We start from the raw sequence: 25590 nt of genomic DNA on the forward strand, positions 1-25590 counted from the left end.
CTCAGATTGGGGGGAGCAGAGGACTACCCACTGCCGCTGCTCCACCAAATTGAACCTAACCCCACCAAATCAATTTGGATCGTTCATACAATAGCCTGCTTAGGCAACATAGGATTAGTAATACTGATGAGGTGATACCGGTCGAAGTGGGGCAATCAGGCCAGTCGTTAGTCAGAACGACGGGAACTATCAGTGGAGCAGCTGCAGTGGGTAGTCCTCTGCTCCGGACCTACCATAGCAGAGTCCGGCACCGCCATGTCTGGACAGTAGGGATATATATATAGGGCCTAAACTACTTCTTTGCCCGAAGTACTTCTTTCAGTGTACTTCTTTCATCAATTCCTGCTATGGTTTCATTCGTCCAGCTTGTTAAGATTCTCAACACTTCTTTAATTTGGACAGGATCCATAGAAAGTAAAGACAGACATTTTTGAATGCACTGTGCTTAAAAGTGTGTTCATAAAACAGATTATTGAAATGCGGGGGCACAACGAGAAAACAGACGCAGGCCCGGGCAGAACATGCAAACTCCACACAGGAAGGCCGCAACTGGTATCACACCCACAACCTCTGAATTGTGAGGTTGACACGCACACTACTGGACACCGGGAAAATTTAGGATGTCTTTTTGTTTTCTTTATTACGAAACAAGCTTTTAAAAATAAAAAAAATGCATTGAAGAAATGACATTTTCATTAGTATGGCTTTGAAATTTATTTGTGGCAAAATGACAAATTAATTGCAAAGTAAAAGCTGAGGCTAGGACATCCCACTGACACTGTAGATGAAGGAGCAAAAAAAGCTGCATTGCATTGTAAAAACAACCATCATAAATATTTCAGTGCTCCACCCACTATGGCCTGTGCATTTCCAATGACAGTTGCATCTTTAACACCACAACAGACTAAAATTGCGGGTAAGTGGAGAAATCACAATACTCAATGTTAGCGTTGTTGACATTCTTGAAACACACCAAAATTAGTGATGGAAAAAAAAAATAATAAAATTGAATGAATGTAATTCTCATACAGACATTGAGGCCAGCATGTAAAACAAACAAACAAACAAACAAACAAACAAACAAACAAACAAACACTTACACGACTTGAAGACCCAAATACTATTGCAAGACAGTTTCGCTTTAAACTTCAAGCTTTACATTAACACACAGAGAGCGTACACGAGATTCGCCAAGCCCAATACAGCTGGAAATATGCAGAAAATGAAACATTTTACAAACAGTCGGGCAAATATTTGCAGCTCGACCAATATCTTTTGGAGAAGCGAGAATTCCAGTCCATTACTAACACAAAGTCTTTACAGGGAACATGGCTGCATTCAGTCCACAGCTGGATACAATGGCCAGAGGAGAGACTGGAGCAACTGCTCATACGCATCCACACATATTATCTGACAAATTAACCCTCTGATTTTGAGAATGGTAATATCATCCTCTCCTGCTCTACATCACATTCTCAAAAAGTTGCATTGATTTCATCATGATTTCATCCTGGGAGGAGAAAGAGAATATAAATGACCATTGTGAAGTCAAAAATACAATAATGTACAGTGTACATCGATATGTATCATCCACAACATTAGCATAACTGGATAGTAAAGTATTATTTGGGTCGTAACTTACAGTGACATTGATGTCTATTTAATTATCTTGAGAGGCATCAATGTTAATACAGTACAAACAACCTTGTTAATTTTTACATAGTATACAGTACATAATGAATCCGTGACAGTGTCAATTGACCCGAAGTTTAGTGCATATACATTTTGGACATACGGCTATTTATCATTCTAAATTTTTGAATGATAAAGGAACAGAAAATCCCTAGCGGGAAAACACATACCTCCTGGCAGGCTATTACAAATTCCTCCAAAGTTACCACTCCATCTTTATTTTTGTCCATTTTCTGTAAACACATAATGTTGGTCAGTAAACATCAGAAAGTTTGTGCTACTCAATTTCACACACTACAAAACTGAGTAAGTCATCCATTCATCCAATTTCTAATTCCCTGGCGCTCCCAATGGTCACGGGCTTGCTTGGAGCCTTGGGTGCTTTGGAAGGCGCTTGTAAATTAAATGTATTATTATTATTATTATTATTATTATTATTATTATTATTATTATTATTATTATTATTATAGCAGCTAATCAGTCAACCAATGTGCCGCCTTGAATAAAGCCATAATGAAAAAAATATTGACATTAGGATCTAAAATAAAAGCTCTGTTTAAAAACTATTGACACAGAATATCCGGATGTTGGAGAACAACTGTTGTTGGGTACTCCTGTCCAACTGTCTCATCTTGGCTCTTGTGCCTCCATTTTGTACTACATTGCTTGGTAAAATACAACTTTCCCGATCTCTGTTTTTTGATTAAATGATTCACCACTGTTGACGCTTAAAATTGTCCAACATGAAGAATCCTCATTGGAAATTGATTGCTGAACTCACTTGAAAAAAAGCATCCACATGCTGCTGTGGCACATCTCCCTTCATTGCAGGGTGCGTGTACTTTCCCATCATGTCATAAATGGCCTTCACAATCTCTGTCATTTCCTACAAGAATAATAAAAAAAACGACGCAGAGATTGACTGGATTTTTCCTTCCTCAATCACTGACAAGATGAATCGCCTGTATTCCTTTTTTTTAAGCATGAATACCGTATTTTCCGGTGTGTAAGGCTCACCGGAGTATAAGGAGCACCCCCAATGAATGTTTTTTTTTCAAATGTTTTCCTTATATACGTTGCACCTTTAATGAATGAAAAACGTTTTCCAAATATAATATATAAAGAGATAAAAGTTTTCCAAATATATGGCATACCATATTAAAAGGTGCTGCAGTAGAGGCTGAGGTTATACACAACTTCATTTACTGGGGGAAATTGAGTCAATGGCTGCTGACAGTAGTTGAGAGACCAGTTTTTGCTCAATATTACTTCACATATAAGGAGCACCTGCGTATCAGGTGCAGGGTTATCTTTTGAAGTAAATGAAGGCTTTTGGGTGTGGTTTATACATCGGAAAATACGGTCCATGGAGAAGGATGGGGGGAGGGAGTTCTCAATGCAAACACTATAAATGAAGTCTCTTTTATCTCTTATGCTGTCTAAAACTAATGTGCTGTGGGAAACACGGCAGCATCAGACAAATGGAGAAAAAAATATGTTGGTTCTTAAGACACTGCATCGGGGACCATCTTCCACCATGATGTCCCTGATCATACGAGTGAAGAGACGCTTTGATCCTCTCCTCTTTCATTTGGAACTGCTTCGCGTAACAAAGAGGGTGCAGAAAGTGGTTAAGAATGAATGACTCTCTGTGTCTTATCTTTGTGTTGTCATATTATTTGCTTTTTTTTGTTCTTTTGACTTCAAGACGGCACCGCGAAAGTGGCTGCCTTTCCAGCAGCTCATGTATTTTGTTTTTCAACTTTCATTCCTTTCATCACTTTGCTGCTGTGAAATGTAAATTTCTCCACTGCGAGACGAATAAAGGCAAATCCAATCCAATCTCTGAGTTTTTGTTGGTCCTTCGAACACCTATATAACAACAGAGTCAAATATCATACCGATACAAGTGACCAATCTGATCACTCCCAGAATGTGGCCATGCCGCATTAACGTTGCACCACCTGTTTGATACCGAAGTAATCGAAGCTGAGACGCTCCCTTGACCTAGACTCCCTGACATGTCCTAACACATCACCCATGAAGAGGCTCGCTCCCCCCAGCTCTGACCTACTGTCATCCCAATGGTGATATGATAGATGGATGAGAATAAAAAAATACCTGTGAGGACTATGGAACGCAGCAAGGCCACGGGAGGGACACATATAAGATGACAACATATAAATCTGGAGTAAATACTTTGGTGTTTCCATTTAGGATCTGAGTTCGTCCACAGAGAAAAAATAGACACACTGATTAATAGATTGGATTGGTTTTGCCTTTATTAGTCTCGCAGTGGAGAAATTTACATTTCACAGCAGCAAAGTTATGAAAGAAATGAAAGTAGAAAAGCAAAACACAGGAGCTGCTGGTAAGGCAGCCACTCTCGCGGCACTGTCTTGAAGTCAAAAGAACAAAAAAAAACTCAATAACAAATAACATGACAACACAAAGACACAGAGATACATTCATTCCTAAGCACTTCCTGTACCCTCTTTGTTACATAAAGCAGTTCCAGATGAAAGAGGAGAGGATCATAGCGTCTCTTCACCAGTGGATCAGGGACATCATGGTGGAATGTGCACGTCGACTACAAGCTAATTGTTGTAAGCAAACACGCAGCCGTAGCATCCATTGACGAAAAGACATTGTCTCACATCTCCTGCCTCCCATAAATCAGCTTCAATTCCATCCCGCAACAGTTCCATATACGTATCGGCGCTCTGCGCTGACGCTCCTTCCTTCTTATCGCGGGCTCCTCAAGCCATGTATCCATCCAGCAGCAGACTGTCCAACAGCACCGACCTTCCACTGAACAAAGTGGGGCTGTGAAGATGCTGCCCAGTGTTGCTCAATCATTTTAGGGGTAGTTGCTGAACGTGAACCTATTTGTTGCTAAAAGTTGCCAAATGTCACTTCATACAATAGAAAGAAACCTGGATTCCAGCGAGCCGTAACTCAAACTGACCAGCTATCTAACTCTCCACCCCCATACAGCCAAAACAAAGCATTTGTTAACATGAGGAATTTGTTCAACATCACACATTTTTGTTCAAAGTCCCCGATGAGCACAACTTTGTCCCAAACTCACCTCCCTGTTTATGTAGCCATCTCTGTTAATGTCATAAAGGTGAAACGTCCATTCAAGTTTTTCCCTCAAGGTTCCCCTCAGCAGGATAGACAAGCCCATCACAAAGTCCTGACAGTGAAAAGGACAAAATGTCACTGTATCTGGGAAATCCGAGTAACTTATCTTGTGCATCACGTTGCGTCTCTTTTGCAGCTGTTACCTTAAAGTTAATGGTGCCATTGTTAGTCGTGTCAAAAGCATTAAAAAGATAATGCGCATACATGCTCGCGTCTGCAACACAAGAAACAAAACCACGTGAGACCCCTTCTGAGATACACGACCGATCATACAAAAGTTTACCTCCGTGGGGAAAAAACTGTGCGTATATGTGTTTAAATGTCTCCTCATTTACAATTCCACTTGGACATTCCTGTGAAGCAAAACAAAACAGAAAAAAGAAAAACAACTTATTTAACAACATGCAGAAACCTTTGAATTCATGAACGTCAAATATGATTACATTTTTGAAACCCCGATAGAGGATCTGGAGCTCCTGCTTGCAAAAGTTAGTCTGGGATTCCAGTTGTTCAAGAGCCTCTGGCCTGTGACATACTGTCGTCATCTCCAGCTCATCATCGATTTTATCTGCAGAGAATAACGGCAAGCGTTGATGGCAATACAGGACATACTGTCGCCACGTTATGCTTTCAAGTAATCTTAGAACTGTCTGAATTGTCATACATGGCCAGGTGAGCATATTATATCGGATTTGCTGCTGAAGAGAATGCTTATCGAGGGGGGGAGGAGGAAATACCATGGAGTTGACAATTTGATTCCCTCCTCGATGTTGAGGGAAGGTTCTCTGTGTCTGATACGCTGTTGTGAAATACGGCGGTTAATATTACGAAGACGGGATGGCTCACGGCCTGTGGGTAAATGTCAGTGGAGATTTCCAGCATCCCAGAAAAAAATACATCTGGAAAAACATAAACAAATATCCAGAGGAAAGCAACTAGTACAGTATATCCAATGTTGTTGGTATCCTCTTTCTTTGTTTTGTACACAGAGCGATGAAAGAATAATACCGTTTGTGTTGCAGCGGACAATCTGGGGCAAGTAACGATCAAAACACAAACAAAAAGATTCCTCTCAAGTATTTTTGTAGAATAAACACTTTCCGTGTTTGACTCGACAAAAAGATGATAGCATCACAATAATTTTAGCATTTGAATGTTATGCTTGATTTGTGTATTCCATTCGTTCAGTAATCCACCCCTGCTAACACAACCGTGTGATTAGAAAAAAAAGGTGGCAATTGAAATTGGCAGGTGTTGATAAGATGAGGGTGACACGGAGTGTGAGGAAAATAGATAACAGTTTAAGGTCATGTGACAAACCCATGTCAGAAGCATAATGAGTTATTTTCAAACTGCCTGGAGGATGCGTCTTAAAATAACCTCTGTTGCCCAAAGCCAACTTACAGTAATGCTTCATGCTTTTGTTATTACCATTTAGGTAATAAAGTATAAAAGCATGCCTCTATGGTGTATGTATAAAGTGCTCATGACAGTCGAATCAATAATCACACCAAAATATGTAAACAAATGAATAAATAAGCAAACACCTGAATAAATAAATAAATAAATAAATAAAGTAAAATAATTAAATAAATAATAAATAAATGAAAAAAAAACAGATACATTACAACTAAATAAATGAATAAATAAATAAAAACACACCAATTAAAAATAAATACTTTAAACATAAACAGATTAAAAAGAAACAGACTAAAAATAAAATAAATAAATAAATAAAATAGATAAAATGTCTAATTTCAATATACATCCATTCTCTGTTCTACCTATCCTCTCTGGGTTTACTTGTCTGAGCCTTTCCCAGCTGAGTTTGAGTGAGAGACGGCGTACATCCTCACCTTGATCCTAATTCTTTGTATTACTTTGGATATAATTGCATAATATACAAATAAAATCTTTTTTATCGTGTCCATGTCTCATAGGAAAATTATTGTGCTTTGTGAACACTCTCATTTTTCAAATGCATATTTCACAATAACCAAAATTTGTAACATTCCATCTCTTCAGCGGAAAACAGACATAATGCATGTCAGATTCAAATCCCGGTTGTCATCCTAACATGTCTTTCTGGTACACAGCTCCAAATGTATCATTCATCCTGATTCCTGACACATTGTTGTTCACTCTCTGATGCCCCTTTAACCCAGTCTCCATGACAACAGGCTTCTCATGCGTGACGATGGCAGAGGGGTAAGATATGTGGCTAGGTTTTAATTCACATGCAGACCTTGTTTCTCTCTTTCGTTGCCTTCTAAGTGGAGGAGCCCTTCTAAGCGCGTGTCCACTCGCACATATTTGAAGGGTGAGTGACAGTGATGTTGCTCTCTATTCATCTACAAGGACAGCCTACTTGACTGCACTCTGTCATCTCTCTCGTAAGCGTGACACATGAGATACAACTCTCATTGCAGTACCAGCAAGAGTGGCTCATCATGGAGTTGCTCTACTCTGTTCATTTGACTGAACATGTCCGATATACATGCACATACATGCACAGAAAGACCATGAATGTGTACATTATTATTATTATTCATCTATTCAGGAAGCACATATGTTGCGTCTTGTGCGGCAAAAAAAACAAGAGCCTGACTTCCATCCATCCTTTCCAACCTGCATCCACATTTGTTTGGACTAATGTTGACATACCTCTTGGTGGTCTTCTCTGCTTGGTTTGCATGGTCAAAGTTCCCACCACTGCACCCATGTTGCTAGAGTGGTACCCAGCCTGGCCAACCACAGCCCAGATTTGGAGTAAGTCCTTTTATTTCTGGATCTCACTCGTTGCCTGCTTTCACAGCAATGGATCTTAGAGGGAATTTCCTCTCGCAGGTTTTCACAGAGTCGACTCTCCCTCGAGTGATGATTCCCTTGGATTTCTGAGCTCATTCTCAAAAGATGCACATGAGCTGCTCCTGCCTTCCAGCGCCACTCCCTCTTTTCTGTGGCTCCCTCCACTCTGTCCTCCCCTCTTTCCAGTTCCCTGCCTCCTCGTGGTCTCATGTTGTTGTGCCATGCTGCTATACTAATGCAGTGCTCACGAATAACACTGCTGGTAAGTGAATGGCAGCAGATTGAATGACAGCTGAAGTCGATAGAAATTTCGAGTATGTTCGGGTCATCGTCAAGTGTCTGACCATCCGTATTTGTACAAGAGAATGACTGTCAGCCATGGAATTAATTTTGTACAAAATAAATCTATTTTGTTTTGCATGTTGTCACTCAGATGATTAGACGGCCATAAAGGGCACATCTATACACATCATTCATTGAATTAAAATGTGAGCTGCTTTGAGAGAAGGAAAGCTGTGAGTGATCCTGATCTGTCCAGAATCCTTCTTTTTTTCTATACCTCCTACCTTCATATTGATTGTGGATGACCTTGGGACAAACACCAGTCGAATTTAGATGAGCGGCATTTTACATCTTTGACGGGTTGTCATTCAATCAGTTTTTTTCACCACAAAAATGTCCACTGATGTGATAGAATGTGGACCAATTTCATTTTCTTAAGACTTGAGAGACGTTTAGTAAAGAAATGCAAAGCAAAAAAATGATAACATTGTGGGGCTCTCTGTGTGCCCTTGTTTAGCTGAAGGCCCCCAGCAATCAAAAACAGACCAGAGAATAATATAATAATAAATAATAGAAATAGATAGAATAATAATAAATAATAGAAATAGTGTTTGCATGACACTGTTTTCTGTACATTTTTATAGCTTTTTTTCCTTTGCTCTGAAGGCAAATCAAGTTCTTCATTCACAAGCCTACAGCTGTGACCTGTGCAATTCCATTGACAGATGTTTACCATCTCTAACTACATTACCCCCTGTACAGTGATCTACCGAGGTTGCTGCACTGCAGTCTATAACTTCATTATCTTTATTAGCTTTTCGACAGCTCATAAGCTGCACCACAGCACTAAGACACAGGCGACCTCGTCACTATTTCTTCTTCAGAAGCACAAATAAATACATGTTGCAGGATTGTACATCAGAATCAGGGCAAGTACACTGAAAAATAGTATTTTTAAGTAAACAAATAAAGACATGAGGAGAAGTGACTTCATAGATTGTTCCTAATGTCAAGGACTTTTTACACGAAAGGTCTTGAGTAGGTGTATCAACCATTTTGCCTTTGCCTAATGATGTCCAGAAAATGAATATGCACCTGAACCAACATATTCCTTGCTCAAAGCATTCCTACCAAAGCTTGGCTGGAGCTAACACAGGTGTGACTCAACAAGATGATTCTCCTCAACCAAGAACGGGATGGTGGCAATATGGGCATCGGCAGCCCTGTTTATGACATTTTTAGCCAAAGTTATTGCTGATCCCCACACAGATGTGGACATGAGAGGACTTCAGTCAGACGTGACAATCCATCGTGAATTCCATTTATTCACAAAAAGATTTTTATGGTCGCCAAAGTCAGTACTGTGTTTTTAAATCTTGATAATCCGTTCAAAACCAGAATCTTTTTGGGTCAGTCTTGTCAAAATGTACATTGAGTTGTTTTCACAGCAAAGAATATTGACATGAGAGATGAATAATCAATACAGAGAGCATTGCAGGGTGTCAAGAAATGCAGAAGCCAATGTCGGCGTAACAACTGTCAGTGTGATGACAATTGTCAGTATGATGAAGCACAAGGCAAATTATGGTAATGGGGCTACTGTTGGTAAGTCACATGTCCCAACTGACCATAGGAGGCTGTGCGAAAAGCAGATAGTGAAAAAAGCTCAAGTCATTTCATCATATCTCGCATCGTAGAAGCAAATAATGACACACAGAAATAGTTTAATAGCTGACCCATAATCTCTGAAGGTCCTGTGCTGGAGAAATGCTAAATTCTATACTTCGATTCATCTCAGTAGTACTGCATAAGCATTTAATTAAGAGAAATTTAAATGCAAGCATGTGCACCAAAGTGTCCCTTCAGAGGCCTGTGCATGGGATATCATCACCCCATCACACCAAAAAGACAAAAAAAAAAAAAAAAAAAAAAAACAATAACAGAGAGAAAAACAAAAACACGAATGACAAATAAAGAAAAATAAAAAGCTGTACGGATCACTTTATTCAAGGGTTAATTTTCACTACAAATTCAAATAACCACAGCTGGCAATTAAATGCTTCTGACCGACCAACGCAGTCAGCAAGTGTCCCTTAAAAAAAGACCACGGCTCAGTCAAACTGATCATAGGCCAGCGTGATGCACCCGAGTGGCATTGAAACAGGCCTCAAAAAGTGAGGGGGGTGGGGGGGAATGCACCCAAAATTTCATGAGTTGTACACAAACTGGTGCTTCAAATAAACATAATGTACGTTGTGCATTGTATATGGTATGTATTGCCCAATGCATGTAGCAGCACATAGGGCTTGTCCTCTGAAACAAGTTTCTCCTACAGGACAATAAATAATAGTCTAATTCAAATTCACAAATTTGAATTAGGACAAAACAAAAGGTACTGGACAAGATTTGGGGTTACTCTACTATGTGAACAGTGGGTGGCAGCAGAGTCATACTTAAATGTGCACAGACGCTTCAATAAGATACATTGTACAGTAATACTGCAGCTGAAAGGTCACTAGGAAATTTCGTGGATGTGTCTTTTTATTTCTTTTATTTCTGCAACACAGTATGGCAGAATGGATGGGTGAAGTCGCATGGGTTTCGTCTTGTGATTAACCTGAATCTCCTCGAGATTGTTCTCAAATGCAAAACATTGTAGATAACAAAACAGAATTAACAACGTGTGATCGTATAGTGGTTATTTACAGAAAAAGAGAATACAACACAAGTTCACTGTTATTTACAAGATGTCCCTGAACGCATCATGGGCGGAGACTCGGCAGAACACGCGGTGCGCTTGTAATGGCTGGCGCGCAGTTCAACCCGCCACGGACACTCACGGGCAAATGAAACACGACACAAGAAACTAAATATTGTTCAATAAAAACGAAATGAAACAATTATTACCTGCAACACAGTATGGCAGAAGGGATGGGTGAAGTCGCATGGGTTTCGTCTTGTGATTAACTGCGCAATAGAAAAGCACTATGAAGCACATGCGCTCCAAAGTTCCACTCGACAAAACGTGAAGTAAATAATGACACAAAAAGTAATCTGGACTCGAAATGAATAAGGGAACTAATTAGATAACACTAGACAGTACAAAAGGGGAAACAAAATAAGATATTGTCATGAAAATGCGCGTTAATCGAGACCAACAGAAAATTGCGACTCACCCTGAATCTCCTCGAGATTGTTCTGGAAACTATGGGCGGGACATAGTGCCACACTGTGCGCCGTTGCGTCACTTCCTTCATAATTTAATAATCTAAGTGCACAACTCCGTTACATACACCCCCCTTAAATTATGCAGAAGTGAGGCAACATACACACGGAAGACAACAGAAAGACCAACAGGCACAATAGACAAGGTTATCGGGCAAGGATGTACAAGAATGCTGTCTAATTATGTCACTCATCTGACCAACTACGTCAGGTGACTGGAGTAAGGGATCTGTCGCCGGTGTGTCAGGGTCTGTGCGCTCGTTGGAGATGCACTGTACTGGGTCTGGGAAGGAACTCTGTCCCCACTAACATAAGTGGCCTCAGCTCGCACCTGCCCATTCCCCTCTGTACAAACTACATCACCCTGCATAGCACTACATAACTGTGACAGACTGGAGAAAGGGATCTGTTGCTGGTGTATCAGTTGTCTGTGCGCTCGTCGTAGATGCACTGCACTGGGTCTGGGAAGGAACTCTGTCCTCACTAACATAAGTGGCCTCAGCTTGAACCTGCCCATTCCCCTCTGTACAACCTACACCACTCTGGATTGCACTACACAACTGTTACACGGTTGGGAAGCCTCTACCTCTACACTCATTCAAAGGTGTGCTACTTGTTACATGTAAGGAGCTCATTCTTAGACTTAAGACACAAAAACACGTACATGAAAAAAAAAAAGCACACTAATTGCAAAACAGCAGGTCAGACAATTAACACACTACATGTATTTTCAAAACGGGGGTCGACACACCGTCCACCGAGTGATGGGACTGCACAGCGTCTTCATTGTGCAGCATCGCGGTCCCGGTCCGAAGTGGAGAGTCACTTGTGATCCGGGTCACGGCACCAATGTTACGGGTGTCACAACAGTGACTGTCTTCATCTCCACGATGATGCCGTATTAATGAAGACGAGACGCGTGGATGTGTCTTTTTATTTCTTTTATTTCTGCAACACTGCAACACAGTATGGCAGAAGGGATGGGTGAAGTCGCATGGGTTTCGTCTTGTGATTAACCTGCGATAGAAAAGCGCATATGCTCCTAAGTTCCACTCGACAAAACGTGAAGTAAATAATGACACAAAAAGTAATCTGGACTCGAAATGAATAAGGGAACTAATTAGATAACACTAGACAGTACAAAAGGGGAAACAAAATAAGATATTGTCATGAAAATGCGCGTTAATCAAGACCAACAGAAAATTGCGACTCACCCTGAATCTCCTCGAGATTGTTCTGGAAACTATGGGCGGGACATAGTGCCACACTGTGCGCCGTTGCGTCACTTCCTTCATAATTTAATAATCTAAGCGCACAACTCCGTTACATACACCCCCCTTAAATTATGCAGAAGTGAGGCAACATACACACGGAAGACAACAGAAAGACCAACAGGCAAAATAGACAAGGTTATCGGGCAAGGATGTACAAGGAAGTCAATCATAGGAATTCTTCCTTCAGAAGTGTGAAGGAATAGGGTGGTTCAAAACCCATCCTATCACAGACTAGTAGAAATGCCATTTACATTTCACAAAACAGCACATAACTACACCCGTTACTGAGAAGCCATAAAGATAATGGCGACAATTGGCACACAGCACAAGCCCCCCAAAAAAAAGAATCAAATGGTCATATTAAACCCACATTAATGTTGGCATCCCGACTCTCTGATAGGACATTTCACATATCAGCCTGTCAGGGGGTTTAACTGTCCTACCACATCTCGTGAAATTGATGGGGCCCTGTGTGTCTTGTGGTTGTGTGCAAATTACCTCCTCAAGTTCAGTCTCATCTGGGGGTGAGTCAGGGGTCGAGCGTGCTATGTCAAACACCGGGTCTGTGGAAAGTTCAGTCTGTGTGTGGATATCATGGCCTGCTGACTGACTTCTCTCACTGACATCCCCTCGACATGCATCGGCGGAATCATGCTCTGAAGAGAAGTGCTCATGTTCCTCTGTCTGAGCTGGAGACTGCATGACCCAGTTCTCAGTGCGCAGCTGAGTATCCTCCTGATCATCAGGAACTGAGCTTTTGTCACTCCCACAATGTGCGTCCATCTCTGACCCCTCTGAACACGAACCAGGCTCCACCTGCCCCGAGAATGTCAAGAAGTCAACCGGGAGCAGTAAGTTCCTGTGTACGACCTTCTCTCTGCCTGTAGCATCATCTCGGATCCTGTACACATTGATCAACGGCTTCACAGACACCAAGTCATAAGGGGTTGACTCCCAACGATCCGCAACCTTCCGCTTGCCCTTCTCGCCTCGATTGGCTAGTAGCACCTTGTCACCAACAGCCAATGGCGACCCCTTGACTTTGCGGTTGTAGATCTGGGCGTGGCGGGTCTGTTCCTTGGCTGCATGCTGTTGAGCAATTTGCACGGCTTCAGAAAGGTCTCTCTTCAAGGTGCTCACAAACTCATTGTGACTGACAACATTGGCATTCTCCAAGACATGATGGAACATGATGTCAATGGGCAAGCGAGGGACACGTCCAAACATCAAATAGAATGGCGCAAAGCCCGTCGTCTCATGTACTGTGCAGTTGTAGCAGAAAGTCAACATATTCAACATTTGTGGCCATTTGGACCTAGACTTTGGGGGAAGTGTTCTGATCATCCCTCCAAGGGTCCGGTTGAATCTTTCTGCGATACCATTACCCATGGGATGATACGGTGTTGTGTGGGACTTATGCACCCCTGCCATCTCAAGAAGATCCTTGATGAGTCTACTCTCAAAGTTGGCTCCCTGATCTGAATGGATCCTTTTGGGGAACCCATAAATGCAGAAGAACTTGTCCCACAGGCAGCGGGCAACTTGCTTTGCTGATTGGTTCCTGCAGGGGAAGGCGAGAGCCAACTTTGAGAAGTGGTCGGTGAAGACGAGGACATCGGTGGTTTTCTTGTCGCCGGACTCTGCTGTCCAAAAATCAATGCATACCAGTTCCATTGGAGCCGAAGTGCGGATGTTCTCCAGGGGTGCCCGGGCGTCTGGCTTGGGGGTCTTACCCAAGATGCACCTCTGGCACTGCCTTACATGTTTTGTAATGTCTTTCTCCATCCCTGTCCAAAAGAACCGTTCACTAGCCAAGGAGAGTGTCCGAGAACAGCCCTGATGACCAGCCGCGTCATGCACACCATGTAGGACTTGGTGTTTCAGAGACCCTGGTATGACGAACTGAAAGACTCTTCTGTTCATGTGGCGATCTTTCCTTACTCTGTAAAGAGTCCCGTCACGAACTTTCAGCTTCTTCCAGTGCCTCAGCAACAAAAGAACACAGCTCGTCTCAGCTGCTCTTTCATGTTTGGTAGGTCTCATATGTCGCTGCACATAGAACATGACTCGGCTGACTGTTGAATCTTGGTGCTGCAGGTCACGTAACTGACTATGGGGAATGACAATGGAAGGGTCTTCTTCAGGTAGCTGTAGTGACAATGGGGTTGCTCCAGGGAGTCGAGAGGTCCCGCCAGTCTGATGGACGTCTAAAACTGCAGACACCTCCTGCGCATCAATTGCACTTCCAGAAGACTGATCAGGAGCTTCTCCCTGGGGAACTTCTCCATCATGATCACCAGCCATGTGGACAGCCTGACAGTTGGTGGTGAAACGGAAAGCATCCTGTACAGTCTCATTCACGACCCCTTGGACTCCATTGAGTAGGTATTTGTAGGGTTCTTTCACCAGGCGATGGCTCACGCAAGACTGAACGAAGGGTTCTCGACTCAGTGCATCAGCCACTATGTTCTTGGGCCCTGGGACGTACTTCAAGTCAAAGTCATATGCTGCCAGCTTCGACACCCACCTCTGCTCGCAGGCATCTAGTTTGGGCTTCGTCAGGATATATGTCAAGGGGTTGTTGTCAGACCATGCAGTAAAATGTCTGCCTTTTAGCCAGTGGGAAAACTTGTCACATACGGCCCACTTTAAAGCAAGAAATTCGAGCCGATGTTGTCATGATCTGGTTGGCGACCAACGGGGGGCGCTGTCGGCCCCGCCTGCACCTGCACAGGTGCTGGTCGTCCCGATCAGATTGGCGACCAGCGGGTAGCGACGTCAGCCCTGCCGGCAGCCTCGCAGGTGCTGGTCGTTATAATCAATGACACTTAAAAGGACACCGGGCACGATCATCCGGTGCCGATTCATTGTTTGTTTGCTGCTTGTTTGCAGCATGCATCGTGTACGTGTTTGTTTAACCTTGGCGGACTTTTACACTTGGTTTTCTTTTGCTACTTTGTATTTTTTCCATTCAGATCATTTTGATGTTTTACATTTTGTTACTGCTGACCTTTATTTTAATACAATTTGTCAAACAACCTCCTGCTCCCTCCTGCCTGCTTTATGGGATCCGAACCCGCCATCACCACCTCGCAAACCTTGACAGAATGAATCGGCCAACTATCGGATCCCGCAGGTACATCGGACCCGTCTCATTTCCACCCTGTGCCTGGCAATGCTACGTCCACGTTAGCGCAAGCCTCGTCACGTTTGAATTGCGTCACTCGACGAGCCGCAACGTCCACGTAAACGTCCGGCCGAGACCTCCTTCCAGGTTGCCGTCCAGGGTGACACTGGGTGACTGGCATTGCACGCCCACGTCCAGCCACGCTGTCGTCGTGCATGACGAATTGAGTCTCATCCACGACGAGCCGTGCAACGTCCGCGTCAACGTCAGTCCGAGACCCCACTCACCGCTGGATCCCGGAGCGGCTCTGGACCCGTCTCGTTCCCCCGGAGCCGGGCAGTTCACGCCCACGTTGGCGTCCGACCGAGACCTGGTCCCATACGGCCGTACGGGGTGCCATTCTGCGCCTGGCAGTTCGACGTCCACGCAGAGCCATGCGCCGTCGCGTGAACGTGCGAGAGGGATCGCACTCACGCCCACGACGATCCGTGCCGCGTCTTCGTCCACCCCAGGCCGAGTCCCGTTCCCATCAGGCCGCCACCCGTCGTATGCTGGAGAGGCAGCGGTTGCCCTCTCCACCGACCGTTCCCTGGCGAGTGGACCTTTTGGGAGACTGTTGGGACTTCTGGAAGCAGCCCCTTGAAGGGGGGGTACTGTCATGATCTGGTTGGCGACCAACGGGGGGCGCTGTCGGCCCCGCCTGCACCTGCACAGGTGCTGGTCGTCCCGATCAGATTGGCGACCAGCGGGTAGCGACGTCAGCCCTGCCGGCAGCCTCGCAGGTGCTGGTCGTTATAATCAATGACACTTAAAAGGACACCGGGCACGATCATCCGGTGCCGATTCATTGTTTGTTTGCTGCTTGTTTGCAGCATGCATCGTGTACGTGTTTGTTTAACCTTGGCGGACTTTTACACTTGGTTTTCTTTTGCTACTTTGTATTTTTTCCATTCAGATCATTTTGATGTTTTACATTTTGTTACTGCTGACCTTTATTTTAATACAATTTGTCAAACAACCTCCTGCTCCCTCCTGCCTGCTTTATGGGATCCGAACCCGCCATCACCACCTCGCAAGCCTTGACAGATGTGCAGGGTAGTTCAATTGGGCTCGTGACAGCGTTTTACTCGCAAATGCCACTGGTCTCGCAACCTTGTCATCAGGCTGAAGGTGGGAGAGGACAGCTCCAATGCCGTCAAACGATGCATCGACTGCAAGGATGAAAGGTTTCTCAAAGTCAGGGTGGGCCAACGTTACACTGTTTGACAGATCGTGCTTCAGAGTCTCGAAGGCAGTTTGACATTCAGTGGTCCAGTCCGCCGGTGTCAACTTCACATGACTTGATGCATCCGATGTGGGTTTCGACCTGCGTCTGGCCTTACCACGGGTTTTCTGGCCTGAAAGGAGCTTGAAAAGGGGCTTAGCCTTGATGGAGCAGTCCTCAATGAAGTGCTGATAATACAACACCATTCCCAAGAAAGATCTAATTTTCTTCTGCGAGGGAGTGAGGCCATCACTGTCCATTAGGTCTGGTACCTGTACACTGTTTATCGCTTCCACCTTTTCAGGGTCTGTCCGTAACCCTGACTCTGAGACAACATGGCCAAGGAACTTCACAGATCTCCGAAGAAAGTGACACTTCTTCGGAGCAAGCCTCAGATTATGGTTCTTCAAGCGGGAGAAAACCATCTCCAATCGCTCAAGCGCAATCTCTTCTGTCGGACCAAAGACCATGAGATCGTCAAGATAGCACAGGAGGCTGGTAAAGTTCTTGTCCCCGAAAATGGAAAACATCATCCGCATGAATGTAGCCGGGCTGTTCGAAAGGCCTCGTGGCATCCGGTTATATTCATGTAGGCCAAATGGGGACGAGAAGGCGGTGTACTTCTTATGGTCCTCAAACAGGGGCACATTATAAAATCCCGAGGTGAGGTCCATGGTGGAGAAGAAGACATTTCCTCCAAGTGCGGCAAGAGCGTCAGCCTGATGGGGCAATGGGTGAGCATCGCGCTGTGTCCTCGCATTTAGCCATCTGAAATCCGTGCAGATGCGCAACTCCCCATTCTTCTTCCACACTAAGACCAATGGAGATGCATATTCACTCGTGGATTTCCGAATAATGCCTTTTTCTTCCATCTCATTGAGAGTCATTCTCAGCTTTTCATATTGACTTGGTGGCACTCTTCGATAAGGTAGGCGGAATGGTCTCTCATCCACGAGGTGTATCTTGTGCACAAATTCAGAGGCCTCTCCACAGTCCATCCTGTTCCGTGAAAATACTGCTTCATATCTCTCAATGAGTTGGAAAAGTCTGTCCCTCCACGTATCGGAGACAGCACATGCATCCAAGTCCAGATCATGTAGTCCAAGCTTGTCCAGTGCTATTTTGATGTCTTCTTTGGACCTTGGCTTTGCGGTGGCATTCTGAACAGATTGGGACATAATTTGGATGTTGTCAGGTTCAGACAAGTCTTCTGTCGCAATGCAGGGAAATACATCTGCCAGCTTTGTGTTTCTTCTCAACACCACTTTTTCAGTCGAGGGGTTGATGACCCTCACTGGGAGCCATCCATCGCCCCACATCGGTGTGATAATCCGGCCAACCAGAATCTTCCTGGATCTGCACCTTGCTTGAGTTGGTTCAACTATGACCGTGCTGCCAACTGACATTGGTGCGCAGGCGGGAAGCTTAGCCCAAACAAGATGTTCACTCTCTGGTTGCAACATCACACATTGCTGCAACTTCAGCGTGCCAACTTTGTCAGGAATCGTTCCACCCCTCCATTTCTCTGTGTTGGAAAGCAGTGAGAAAAAGTGGTGGGAGTCATCATTAATCGAACTACCGGGCTCTGACATGAGCCGCCAATAGCCTTCAGTCTTCCGCATCAGGTGAAGGATTTTCTTAATGGCATTGCTGCCAAGAATTATGTCGTCGGTTTGTCCAGGCACCACAAACATGGGCACAGCTAGCTTGCAATTGTACACGACTATTTCCAAATCGCATATGGCCGAAGGCGTCACCTGATGACCACCACATCCTACAATGACAACGTCATCTGCAGAGTAACGTTTGATGTTAGGGTTGCACACTAACAATCGTGCCATAGCCGACTCACTCAATGTGCAACCAGTAGAGCCGCTGTCAATCATTGCGGTCAGGGAAATGCCTGCGACAGTGGCAGTGGTGTAGAACAAGCTATCTGACTTCAGGACCTTGTGTGTGCCTTGGAAGATAACAGTCTTCTCCGTGGGGACACTGGAAGTGAGGGACTCTAATATCGAATCAAGATCATCTGTCGAACTGTTGGGAGGGTCATGAACTTCATCCGCATCATACTCCCTTGGATGCGGAGACATTAGTTTCCCGACAGTAGTGATCTTGTGGGCTGCACTTGTGTGGGGCAGTTGCGTCTGGAGTGATCGGGTGAAAAGCACAGAAAACAAAGTCTCTTTTCGCGGCAGTGAATAAGCGCAGAATGGTCAGCGCTAGCACAGACAGCACATGGTAGCTTATTCAAACCGTCCACCATTGGAAGCCTTGACTTGCGTCTACCAGAGGCAGAGGGATTGTTAGCTCCTTGCAGCAAAACTCTTTCCAGCATGGAAATGACACGCTCAAGATTTGCGGAATCGGGTGGCCTGGCTGAGTGGGATATTTTATCGTTGTCCTGACATGCTGTATTCTGAAGCATTTCACTTTTATTTACATGAATGGGTTGACTGTTCGCCGCAGCTGGAGTGGCAGTCCTGGGACTCATTTCTGTCTGGTACTCATCCAGGATGGCTTGGACCTCAACTGCCGACCATTTATCCACTGTTTTTGACCTAAATGTCATGGAAAGATCTTTGGATGGACAATTTTTAATAAACATCCGTGTTACGTCGAGGGAAGAACAGTCGAAATCTCTGCCCTGTTCTTTGAAACGATTGGTGGCAACTTCAGCTGCATTGTTAAGCCTCAACCAGTAGTCATATGGGGCCTCCTTATCCCTGGGCAGCGTGGTGTAAAAGTCTGCTAGACGGAGAGGTGAACAAGGGGCAGTAGAAAAATGCTTGCGAAGAAGGCTATAGATGGCATTTGGGTTCTGGGTTACATCAACTCCACTGTTTCTTGTGCTAACCTTGACAACATCTTTAGCTCTACCGCTGATGTTCATGAGGATTTCCTCTGCCTGATGCTCAGGAGCTACTTTTGCTCTCCTTATGTAGTTCCTAATTAGGTCTTCCCACTCATCTACATTCATTTGATCAGTGTGGTCACCCTTGAAAGTCGGGGGTTCGCGAACTTTCCTGTGCGGTAGTATCAGAACCTGTGATGAGTCAAGACTTTGTGTTGTTGTGTCAATGGGCGTGTCATGTAGGAATGAGGTGTTATGCATGGGGACGTTATGTGTTGGGCTGAGATGTGCAACAATGCTGTCTGCCAGCTGCTGGCCAATGTGTCTAATTATGTCACTCATCTGACCAACTACGTCAGGTGACTGGGGTAAGGGATCTGTCACTGGTGTGTCAGGAGTCTGTGCGCTCGTCTGAGATGTACTACACTGGGTCTGGGAAGGAACTCTGTCCCCACTAACATAAGTGGCCTCAGCTAGAACCTGCCCATTCCCCTCTACTACATCACTCTGGATGGGACTCCACACCTGTAACATGGTCGGGATGCCTCTACCTCTACCAATACACTTATTAAAAGGTGTGCTAAATGTCCCTTGGAAGGAGCTCATTCTCAAACTTCACAAAAAAAACTTACAGGAAAAAAAAGAAGCACAACAATTGCAAAACAGCAGCTCAGACAATCAACACACAATTTAAAGAACGGGGTCGACACACCGTCCACCGAGTGATGTGATGAAGACACTGTGCAGCATCGCGGTCCCGGTCCGAAGTGGAGAGTCACTTGTGATCGCCGGGTCACGGCACCAATGTGACGGGTGTCACAACAGTGACTATCTTCATCTCCACGATGCTGCCGTATTAATGAAGACAAGACGCGTGGATGTGTATTTTTATTTCTTTTATTTCTGCAACACAGTATGGCAGAAGGGATGGGTGAAGTCGCATGGGTTTCGTCTTGTGATTAACCTGAATCTCCTCGAGATTGTTCTCAAATGCAAAACATTGTAGATAACAAAACAGAATTAACAACGTGTGATCGTATAGTGGTTATTTACAGAAAAAGAGAATACAACACAAGTTCACTGTTATTTACAAGATGTCCCTGAACGCATCATGGGCGGAGACTCGGCAGAACACGCGGTGCGCTTGTAATGGCTGGCGCGCAGTTCAACCCGCCACGGACACTCACGGGCAAATGAAACACGACACAAGAAACTAAATATTGTTCAATAAAAACGAAATGAAACAATTATTACCTGCAACACAGTATGGCAGAAGGGATGGGTGAAGTCGCATGGGTTTCGTCTTGTGATTAACTGCGCAATAGAAAAGCACTATGAAGCACATGCGCTCCAAAGTTCCACTCGACAAAACGTGAAGTAAATAATGACACAAAAAGTAATCTGGACTCGAAATGAATAAGGGAACTAATTAGATAACACTAGACAGTACAAAAGGGGAAACAAAATAAGATATTGTCATGAAAATGCGCGTTAATCGAGACCAACAGAAAATTGCGACTCACCCTGAATCTCCTCGAGATTGTTCTGGAAACTATGGGCGGGACATAGTGCCACACTGTGCGCCGTTGCGTCACTTCCTTCATAATTTAATAATCTAAGTGCACAACTCCGTTACATATATATATATATATATATATGAACTTAATGAAGACGCTTACGCCATCACTGCTAACAATCACCTCGGCAAAGCAAACTCTTGAACTTGCCAGCACAAGACACAGCGAGGCGTCGTAATCATGTCACTAGTGAGGTGACATCGACTCGTTGAAATGTCCCAGTATCGGTGATGAGGGGATCAACACACACACCACGCACATTTGCGATCCCGGAAAACACCAAACTTACGCGATCGCGCCTAACAATCACCTCCGGCAAAGCAAACTGTTGGACTTGCCAGCACAAGCGTCGCAATCATGTCACTGGTGAGGTGACAGCGACTCGTTAAAATGAAATGAAATTGAAGTGTCTTCTTCGGCTGGCGGAGGTCGCGAGCGGCGGCCCCGCCCCAGCTGTCAACTCGCACGTGACAATTTCGGTGTCATTAGTCATGTGAAAGCATCGACTAAATAATGCCTTTGTGTAAAGCTTTTAGGCGAAGGATGGTAGCAATGGTGAACGGTACCGGGCTCTTTATTTTTAGAATGGTCGTAGAAAGTTACTCTCAGGGAAGTGACACACAGCGTGAGAGATGTGTCAGGGTGAGATTCACATGACAGCAGCGGTGTGCACATGTGACGCCACAAACGCACACCTCGTTCGCGTTTTTCAATGATATCCTTCTTCTCCTCGACGGTGATTATTAGGGGATCATCTTGCATTCATTTCCTAATAGTAAAATTACAGTAAAGTCTCGTTATATCGATATTCAAGGGAGTCCGAAAAAATATCGATATAACCGGGACTATCGATATATCCGACCCTGTTTGCATGTAATTTTCTCCGTGCGTGCATAGAAATAGTATCGATATAACCGGGACTATCGATATATCCGATATCGATATAACGAGACTTTACTGTATCTGCAAAAAGATCCTCGGAGGCGATCGACGTGTGAATTCAAAGAGAGGGGGTGTGGAAAGGTGCGCCGGCTGGAGCGCTGTTCGGTCGTTTGCTTCCGCCGAAGATCCGAAGATCACTCCGCCAGATCCGAAGATCACTCCGCCAGCCGTGGTGGGTGTGTATTGCGAAAAGTAGTGCGTATTTCAAGCTTTAATTTTCATACATTTGACGTTCGTAAACCGAAAAGTTCGTGAGGTACGGTGTTCGTAAGCTGAGGTCTCACTGTATAGTGTATTCACTGCAACACTTTTTTTCAACAGTTTCATTGTAGCCCACCCACAAACAGAGCAACATTGAACCGGGAGTGTAAAATAGATATGAGGCTTTCAGGGTCACGATGCGCAGTCGAACAGTGAGACAATCTCCCTCAGCTCAGCTCTTTTTAGCCGTGGATGATTAAATGATGAAGGTGAATATGGAAGCCGCGGCATTTGCAAGTGGAGCAATTTAAAAGTGACTAAGCGGAGTTTCATGGTTCACATCACTGTGCATGTTCAGCATGTGGAATGGCCCAAGGGGGGAAAAAAAAGAGATAAACTTGATGTGTGGGAGATGAGTCTTTACATTTTATAGTTTTCCTGACATTTGCGTGCATGAAACTACATTTGCATGAGCTATTTATTCATGTTTTCCTCCATGCATATTCTAGTATAGAAATGCTGAGGCTTACACTAAAAGATGATCACGGGGGAATTGTTCAAAGATGTTTAAGATGGAACAGGACAATAGACAATACACCTCTGCACCTGTGAAAGCTTAGCATCAGTTGTCTTACTTGTCACACCTTTTATATTACTGGTACATTATTTTTTTGGTTTGTTATATTGCAAATGTTAAAAACAATTGTGATGTCCTCGGAAACTCTTTGTAACTTCACAATCACAATATTAAAATATTTAGAATTGCTTGTGCAATATATAAATCTTTTAGGTACAAAAAAGTTGGACTCTTGACAGATTTATTGGTACAATTCATTTGCTTTTAATTTCGAAAATCAAGCGGTTCTTGAGACTGTGTTTAGCTCCTTTATGAGGTCATTTGCTTTGATATTTTATTTTGTCACAACGTTTAGTGTGGCTTGGATTGGATTGGATATGTCTTTATTAGTCTCACAGTGGAGAAATTTACATTTCACAGCAGCAAAGTGATGAAAGGAATGAAAGTAGAAAACCAAAATACATGAGCTGCTGGAAAGGCAGCCACTTACGTCTTACGTCTAACTCGGCTTTGTTTTTGTGCTTGACCGTCTGTTGGGTAATTTTGTTTGACATTTTTATTCACGGAGACAATTTCTTTTCTACTACCCTGCCTTGTCTGAATCTGCAATCCAAATTCTGCTATTCACGTCACACAAGCATCACAAACTGGATTAAACCTTGGTGGTTATCTCTTAATGTTCTTCATCTACATTACACAATTCAATATAATTTCCTCCCTACAAGCCTTTGACCTAGTGATGTCAACAAATGAATATTATATTGAAAGGGATAATCTTTGCATTATATCCAGTAAAAAGTCCAAAAGAGTCGCAGTACCTTTTATAAGGCTTCCTGAAAGCAATCTCTGAACAGACTGGATCAACTTTAGCACCCCCTGTCGACAGCGAGTGACGCATCCAGCCATTTTTGGATAAACTCCGATGGGCTTGAGGATTGCCTGGAAAAGACCCGCTTCCTCCACTGTACCCCAAAAAGGATTTGGACAGGCGCAGCCTTTTTTAAAGTGAATATTTCAAGGTATGTGCAGGAGAAGAATCTAGTTCAGTAGTCGTTTCAGGACAATCCAAACGAAACACGATTTGCAAATGCACTCAAGAATGTTGCAATTCCTTTTTCTTTCATCTATGAAAATTGCATCCATGAAGTCCAAAAACACTGCAGAGAGAGTAAAAAAAGGAAAATACAAATATCCACCTCCTCAGAAGAAATAATGAAAACAAAATAACTGAAACCTTAATGGCCCCAGCAGCTCGCCAGGGATCGAAAGTTCTATCAGTTCTTCTCTAAGGAAGGGAAACAAATCCATTCCAGTCACATTCTTGCAGATTCATCACATGTTTCCTCTCCTGGGGTACCCATTTATCCTCAGGCTATTTGAACTGTAGCGCGGAGCTCAGATGAGCGTGGATAGAGGTGTGTGGAAGAGCTCTCCTATGGTGCATGTCACACATTCGGACTTGAGAGTGCCAACAGCATTTAACCACCCCCACTACCACAACATGCTCCCGCCTACTCCACTCTTACATCTGAGCTTCGTGCCTCCATTTGGTCATGTCCAATCTTAAAGGTCTGTTTTTTAATATCGGGTATCCATAAGGTTACACATATTCAAGTTAATGTTGAGGGATTTCAACATGCAGAATTACAAGGCAGTCTGGAATAATGTGGCGCTGCATGACAAAGTAACCCAAGAAGGCAGTTGAGATCAATGGAATGACATATGGAAAACATCAACATCAAGAAGTTGGACATATACGTACTATATCAACAGCTGAACAAAGCCCTGTAAAAAGAAACACCAGTGTCAACCGTGTTCAAAACAAACTGAGCATATGATTACAACATTTTTAATGGACGTTATTTTCTTTCTTGTACTCAAAGCCATTCGATTGTGTAGGTGTTCCGAAAGTTGCGACTTTAAGTGTGAAGCTGAAGTGAGCCTAAACACAGTCTGTTCTATGGGAGTGATTCCAAAACAAGTTATGTAATCTTGCAGGTTGCTTATGGAGACAGGAGAGAGTCCCCCTTCCCTCTCTCCCCACTTTCTCCCACTCCCTTAATCTTCCTCTCTCCCTCCCATCAACTAAGCAATCTTCAGTGACATTCACTGTATTTCTTTCCTCTTTGTACTATAAACTGTTTTTATTTAACGATCTAAGATAGCCACTACGGTGATTTTGTTATTGTTGTTGTTTTATTTTTTGGGGGCTGGGGAAAGTTGCGCACCAGCAATGCCTACAAATGAGCCATTGATAATATGGCCGAAAACAAAGGAATTTCTCGGCACACACTTCTTTGGTAGGCTTTGTGAATGGAATACAGTATTATGCATTTCATATTGCGCTGGATGAATTTCTTTTCAGAAACATGCATAGTTTAAAATAACTGGTAATTAATTTTCATATTGGGACCTTGCTGGCCCACATTTTGTCTTTCTGATCGACATTAATGCAGAATTAGAATTATCCTTGCCAATTGCAGTCATGGTTGTTTTGCTTGGGCTCCACAAACATGAGTGTCAACTGTTTTTCAAAAACACTAGGGCAGGATGTACACGTTACTTTTGCTACCAAGAGAGAAATTAAGAACATTTCTTTTCTCATCCTCACCACCTCCAC

The 25590-nt window shown here is 43.8% G+C and overlaps 1 protein-coding gene across 5 annotated transcripts; it reads right to left on the reverse strand.

The window, feature by feature from the left end:
• Positions 1-627: 627 nt before the first annotated feature.
• kcnip1b (Kv channel interacting protein 1 b) lies at positions 628-24413 on the reverse strand. Of its 5 annotated transcripts, none has more exons than XM_089017163.1 (8): positions 23789-24413; positions 5283-5407; positions 5123-5192; positions 4983-5053; positions 4784-4891; positions 2474-2578; positions 1863-1925; positions 628-1510 (listed from the first exon to the last, which is right to left on the reverse strand). In XM_089017163.1, exons 1-8 carry the CDS (start codon positions 23874-23876, stop codon positions 1463-1465), a joined length of 678 nt encoding a protein of 225 aa, XP_088873289.1. In that variant the 5' UTR covers positions 23877-24413; the 3' UTR covers positions 628-1462. The 5 variants fall into 5 exon arrangements, with proteins under 5 accessions (XP_088873289.1, XP_088873290.1, XP_088873287.1 ...); XM_089017164.1 differs by lacking the exon at positions 23789-24413 and adding an exon at positions 7504-7845; XM_089017161.1 differs by having other exon boundaries at positions 4983-5192.
• Positions 24414-25590: the final 1177 nt, after the last annotated feature.

The sequence above is a fragment of the Hippocampus bargibanti genome, linkage group LG16 (genome assembly GCF_051943395.1).
Source record: "Hippocampus bargibanti isolate YZ-2025 linkage group LG16, ASM5194339v1, whole genome shotgun sequence".
In the NCBI taxonomy this organism is placed as follows: domain Eukaryota; kingdom Metazoa; phylum Chordata; class Actinopteri; order Syngnathiformes; family Syngnathidae; genus Hippocampus; species Hippocampus bargibanti.

Bases quoted from the DNA above. Each gene is read 5' to 3' on its own strand.
- kcnip1b (XM_089017161.1), bottom strand. From the start codon at position 23,876: ATGGCTGGATGCGTCACTCGCTGTCGACAGGGGGTGCTAAAGTTGATC. The intron at 2,579-4,783 runs GTGAGTTTGGGA...TTATTCTTGTAG, and splicing joins ATGGCTACATAAACAGGGAG to GAAATGACAGAGATTGTGAA. The intron at 1,511-1,862 runs GTATGTGTTTTC...TTCTCCTCCCAG, and splicing joins TTGTAATAGCCTGCCAGGAG to GATGAAATCATGATGAAATC.